The 6,056-nt window shown below is 29.4% G+C and overlaps 1 protein-coding gene across 1 annotated transcript; it reads right to left on the reverse strand.

Annotated features, from left to right (window-relative positions):
* Positions 1–241: 241 nt before the first annotated feature.
* LOC112690683 lies at positions 242–1,093 on the reverse strand. The gene is made up of 2 exons (XM_025564742.1): positions 819–1,093; positions 242–687 (listed from the first exon to the last, which is right to left on the reverse strand). Exons 1-2 carry the CDS (start codon positions 1,045–1,047, stop codon positions 266–268), a joined length of 651 nt encoding a protein of 216 aa, XP_025420527.1. The 5' UTR covers positions 1,048–1,093; the 3' UTR covers positions 242–265.
* Between the last annotated feature and the right edge of the window lie 4,963 nt (positions 1,094–6,056).

Raw genomic sequence — 6,056 nt, forward strand, 5'->3', positions numbered from 1 at the left:
TCTCCCTCGTCACCACCACACGTCTACCATTGCCGTACCAGTGTCCGTTTTCACGCCACGGCACAGTGGTCCATAAAAAAAAAAGTTGGAAAAAAATATTTTCATGGTGATTTTTATTATATTTTGATTTAAGCAAATAATAAAAAGTATTTAATATTTTATTTCATTGTTATTTACAGTAAATTAATTACGAATTAGTTTTTTATATATTAATCTACATTTTAATATACAAATGTTCACAATATGCTAGTTGTTTTCAATTTAATTATTCGTACTCCATAAATTCGTCTTCACTATTTTCCTCATTAATGTAAAAATCCTCTTTATTTTCTCCTACAATACATACAAGCAGTTTTGCTTCATCGCATAATGTGGTTGATTTTTTATTGCTAATTTTTCTTCTACTCGAAATAAGTGGATCTGATGAAATGAGCAAGTTATTAAATAAATCTTCCATTGTATGTTTTCTGGATATTTTTCTTGTGTTATTTTCCCTAAACCTCTTCATATCCTTATTCCTAGCTTCCTGTGCTTCTTCTGATAATAAACCGATTGGCAATATGGCATTTTCAACAATTTGTGTTCCGTGAATCAAAATTTTGTGAACGGATGCTGGTAGATAAAACCATGGATATTTACTAATGAATAATTGAGCTGTTTCAAATGCATAATTATTGAATTCAACTCCTAAAATAATATAAAGAAAACTAATATTTTTTAAATGGTTATGCATTCATTACCTATTTATTAATTATTTTATTAAGCTAGTAGAATACCTAAGATACTATTTTAAATGACATTATTTTGTTTTATATTACCTTTAATTTTTTCACCTGATGATATAACTTCAAGTATAACTTTGAATCGTACTATGATATTTTTATCAACACCGGTTATAGAAGATGATACGTCTGGATTAGAAAAAAATCGTCTGGCCGTGTTACCATCATTAGTCGTGCCACTTCCTCCAGGACGAGGTTGATCAATCAACAGACCCAATTCTTGTCTAAACTTAGTTTGTATTTCCTTTTTCTTTTTCTTTAACATTTCTTGGTCATCTCCCCGTGCTTGCCATTTTTTAAAACCTAATCGATACGCAACGTGAATGAGGCATTCAAAAAATCTTATCCAAGCATGCAAGGATGATAAACTAAATGACAGTGTTGATGGATCAATTGGACGTTGTTTTATCGTATTTAAATTGTTCATATCTTTTGGCCCTGCACCACATATATAACATTTTTGTGCCGACTTATTATCTGATATAGCATTACATACTTTTCCATCGATCATAGTTAACACAAGCTCATGTTTTACTGATACAAAATCGTCATTTCCTAAATTAACTATTGAAGATACCAAGTTTTGAATTTGATTCGATATATTTGATACTTCGTTTTGTATCAATTCGGTCGTTTCTTTTTGAAATTGTATATGAATTGGTCGGCAGTATTTGGTTGAAGATGTTCTTGGATTTTTCCAAATAAATTCTTTTAATACCTCTTTTGATTCACCTGAATACATAATAATTTGAATTGGAACGAAAGATGTCAAAAAAATATTGCTATCACTCGCACTCTGGACATCATTAAATTTTTGTTTATATTGGGCCAGCCCTGATGACCCGTCCAATCCCCACTTACTAAGCAAAACAACTGTATTATTTTTAAATTCGTATGCTGATAAATTTTCAATAGACTGAAATATTCGTTGTACAGTATGGTTCAATAACGATTGCAGAGTTGCTTCCGCAGATATTTCTGTAATTAATACTTGGTCTTTTTTGGGATAACATTGGGACTTCGCTTCGAGTATTTTATTGTATGCAGGATATATATTTGCATTTCTCTGTTTTGCCTGTAATCGTATTAATGTGTACTGTGATTTGGTGAGTTTAGCATCTATAATTAATGCCAATGCATCTTCTTCAGAACACATTTGAACTGGTTTAACATTTTGAAATGCAGTATACGCCCTTTGAATGTTCAAAGCACGAGTAGGAGTAGTAGACGTCGCTTCTTTTAATAATTTAGCAGCATCGACATTTCCGGTTTCTTTTAAACTTAACTGTGCCGTATAAACAAGTTCTTCTGTTGAGTTCGACGTACGCAATGTCTGGGTTTTATGCCTTTTTGTCTTGTCACACGCTTTAGAAAAAAGCACCTTTGGTCGTCCTACGTGGGACATTGGTAAACTTTTTGAAACTTCAGAAAAAATAAATTTTTTGTTTAGCCACGTTTCAAAAAATTGTGTCAAACCGATTTTTCGTTCTATTGCATTTCTGCCATCGTTTATCAAATTCGTTCATAAAAATATGCAATTTTTTTTTCAAATCACTTTGATAATTTTCAGATTGCTCTTTCACATAATCCACTTTACATAGAACAAAATCATAGAGGGCCTCAACTTTATAATTTTTGTTAGATTTTAAATCTAATATTTTGAAGTATAAATCTCGGTGTGTTAATTTTGACTTCATTTCATTCAACAAATTCTAAACAAAAATTATTTATAAAAAATTGGGCAAATACGGGCAGCTGGAAATTATGAAATCTTATTTAGGACAAATTATAGAATTATACTTAACCTACGCTCTCACACTACTTCACGCTACTTTTTTTAAAAACTACGACTATTTTAGATTTTTATGTACAATAAAAACGTATTTTAAATATAATTTAACTAATTAAAATAATATGTTCTAGGTAAATAAAAATATAAATTTTAGTAAATTTATTTTCCTTACCTTATAAGCTTTCCACTGGTACCAAATATGTCGATTAAATATTAAATATCTTCGAACAAATGTCGGGAAGAAATGAGTACTTAGAGTTTTGTGAGTGTACGAAAAATACTATATCTTGTTATCGCAAACATTAAGCGATGTATTATCTTCACTAAAAGTGGTACTATTAAACTAATAGCTATTAGATTAAATGTTCATTCTCATATAGAATACAAATCAACTTTTAAAAATAGTTAATTCCAATAATCATTTTCAACATTTTTTCCTTTTTTTTTAATTTTTTGACCACTGTGGCACGGCCTCTCTCTTATGTCAATGTTATTGTTATTGCTGTAGTATTATTATTATTACCAGCGCGGTTAACGTGAACGTGTGGCACAAAAAACAAATGCGATTCGTTTATTGTACGACTTTTTGTTTGAGTTCGTTAACATCATAACGCCGGCCGACAAGCCATTAGTTTTTACCACTCCACTCCTACGCATCAACGACCGAACTATTTATTTTTGTTTTTATTTTTCGCTGACGTAATAATTTCGCGTTTCGCCGAAAAACATTATCGTATAGTTATTTCATTTTATGCGGTCCTATAAATAATTGCAATACGCGGTTCAGTTGACAATTAGAAAAAAAAACATTTCCAAGTACCTAGCCTACTATAGATCGAAAACCAAAAGGGAAATAATTATGCACAATGAGATCAAAGTTTTGCATGAGAAATTTATGTGTTAATTGTATCTATTTTGCACTCTATTATCAGTGACGAACCATGAAAAAAATAAATCTTATTATTTCTAGAACAATCCGATTGAATATAAGTTATATAGTATATTATTTAAAATTTAGTCTTCCATTTTGTGAACAATTGTTTATGTGATATTCTAGGTAGTTACAAAACAAACTTTACCATATTACACAGCTTATAAAATTTAGAACACCAAACTGAAATTATAATTATTAAATCTAAATGGGACTTTAAAACAATTGATCTATTCTGTCAAAGTTTGCATTGTTCTGACGAAAAAAAAAAAAAAGAAGGTTATTGAAAAACAAAAATCATGATGCTCACACTATTACACTTGTGTTTTTTAATTGGATAGCTTTTAATAACCTAAGTAGAAATTCTTCGAAATCGTCGATAAAATCCTGTTAATAACAAAATCGTTAATTTTCATTTAATAATAGTGCATGTATTTTTGTCGAAAACGATAGACTGCCGGGAGAAGATTACAAAAAAAAAAAAAAAAATACAAACACATTTATAAAAATGTAATGTTAATGATATTCGAGTTAAGCATTGAAACCTCTTAAATTTTATTGTTCCATTCATAATATCCCAGTTAAATTGTTCACGTCATTATTATTAAATCGTAGACAATAAGCAATTCTTATATTCTACACTTCAGTCACCGAGTGTGCGTTGTAATGCATATTCAACGAATTTAATAGATATTGTAACCTTTTATTGATACCAGGTAAATAAAATCTGATCAAATATGTATACGAATCGGATTAATTATAGTATTATTATTTAATTTAATAATGCAATTTTTTGCAATTTCCAACGTTTTTGCAATAATTACAATTTTTGTATACTTCACGTGATAAAATATACAAATTTATAATATAATTTCTAAAGTAATTTTACAATAAAAATATAACTATGAAATAAATTTTTACATTTAGTTTAATGTAGTTTAGTATTTTTAAAATTTTATTTGGCAGAATTATCCACAAAACTCACAAGTTTAGAAGAATCAAATAGTCAATTACTTAATAGTTTATACATATTTAGTAAAATTGAAAATATTTCGATAAATATTCCAGGTTCCAATGGGAAAATAATATGACAGGAAATGAAAAAATTAATTTAGATACAACACCAACATTTTTAAATATGCATCGGTAACAAGTGTAGACGTTGAACATACTTTTTCATTATATAAACATATTTTAAGTAACAGACGATATAATTTTCAAGAACACAATTTAGAGATATATATATAATTATAAATTTTATTTCAGAAAAATTATATATTTTGTAAATATTATATTAATGTCCATAATATTATTTAACTAAGTAATTAATGAACATATTTAATATGATTTTACTATGTAATTTTAGTATATTTCTCATAGAAATTTTAACATATTTATACTGCAATTTTAATATATTTTTACCGCAATTATATCTTTTTTTTCTTCTTTTATTCTGTCTTTAATTATAATTAACCAATACGTTTTTTTTTTTTTGTATTGAAAAAATAAAAATTCTATATTATATGATGATAACTTAAAAAAAAAATATTTGCGTAATTACACGATAAAACATAAATAAACTTTAAATTTATTTTATTTTTTTTCCATTAATAATCTGTGTTTATACAAATAATTACTATGGCACTATAATAATATCAAACAATGTTTTATATATACACATAAATGTGCACAGGCACTGATGATTAGCGTATGATCGGAAATTCGTGGATTTCGTTACTGTTTTTTTCTACAAAATTATCGCCAGCAGCACGTTTATAAATGTCTTACGTGTCCAATGAACTAAAAAAGTCATTATTTTTACAATAAGTGTAAGTGTTGTAGTAGATTTATATAAGAAGACTGAAGACTTGAGCGAAGAACCCATCCAGTGATGGGACTTCTTTGGAGTTGCGGATGGGTTTTATTCAGTCAGGAGGTCCCGACACCATTTTCGTTTCAAATGTCGTCCAGGGTCACCTGGAATGCTGGGAGTGGATAAGTTTGAGATTAGAGGATTACGGTGGTTGGAGAGATTTGAGTGGAATCGTTTATACAAAGTTTTGGCTACGAGTTGAACTGTTGGAATAGATAGGTCCTTGTGGAGTGTATCGTTTGAGACGTAAAAGGGGGCTTTGGTAATTTGTCGAAGGTATTTAGATTGGAATATTTGAATTTTATTTATGTTAGATGGTTTGGCTGAACCCCAAAGTTATATACCATATGACCATACGGGCTTTAGTAGCAGTTTATATATAAGTATTTTGTTGTTCAGATTGATGTGTTTAGATGTAAGGAGTAGACGTAGCTGACGGGATCGGTTATTCAAGGCAATACGTTTGGTATGGATGTGGTGGGCCCAGGTCAATCGACGATCCAGGTGGAGTCCAAGGTACTGGACATTTTGTGTGGGTGGAATGGGTATGTTATTGAGGGTTATGGTAGGGCAGTTTCTAGGCCTTAGAGTGAATGTGCAGTGGGCTGATTTTGATTCGTTTATTTTTATCCCCCAATCTCTGTACCAGTTTTGGAGGAGATTTAAATGGACTTGAAC

The sequence above is a fragment of the Sipha flava genome, unplaced genomic scaffold (genome assembly GCF_003268045.1).
Source record: "Sipha flava isolate LNK unplaced genomic scaffold, YSA_version1 51824_pilon_pilon, whole genome shotgun sequence".
Classification (NCBI taxonomy): domain Eukaryota; kingdom Metazoa; phylum Arthropoda; class Insecta; order Hemiptera; family Aphididae; genus Sipha; species Sipha flava.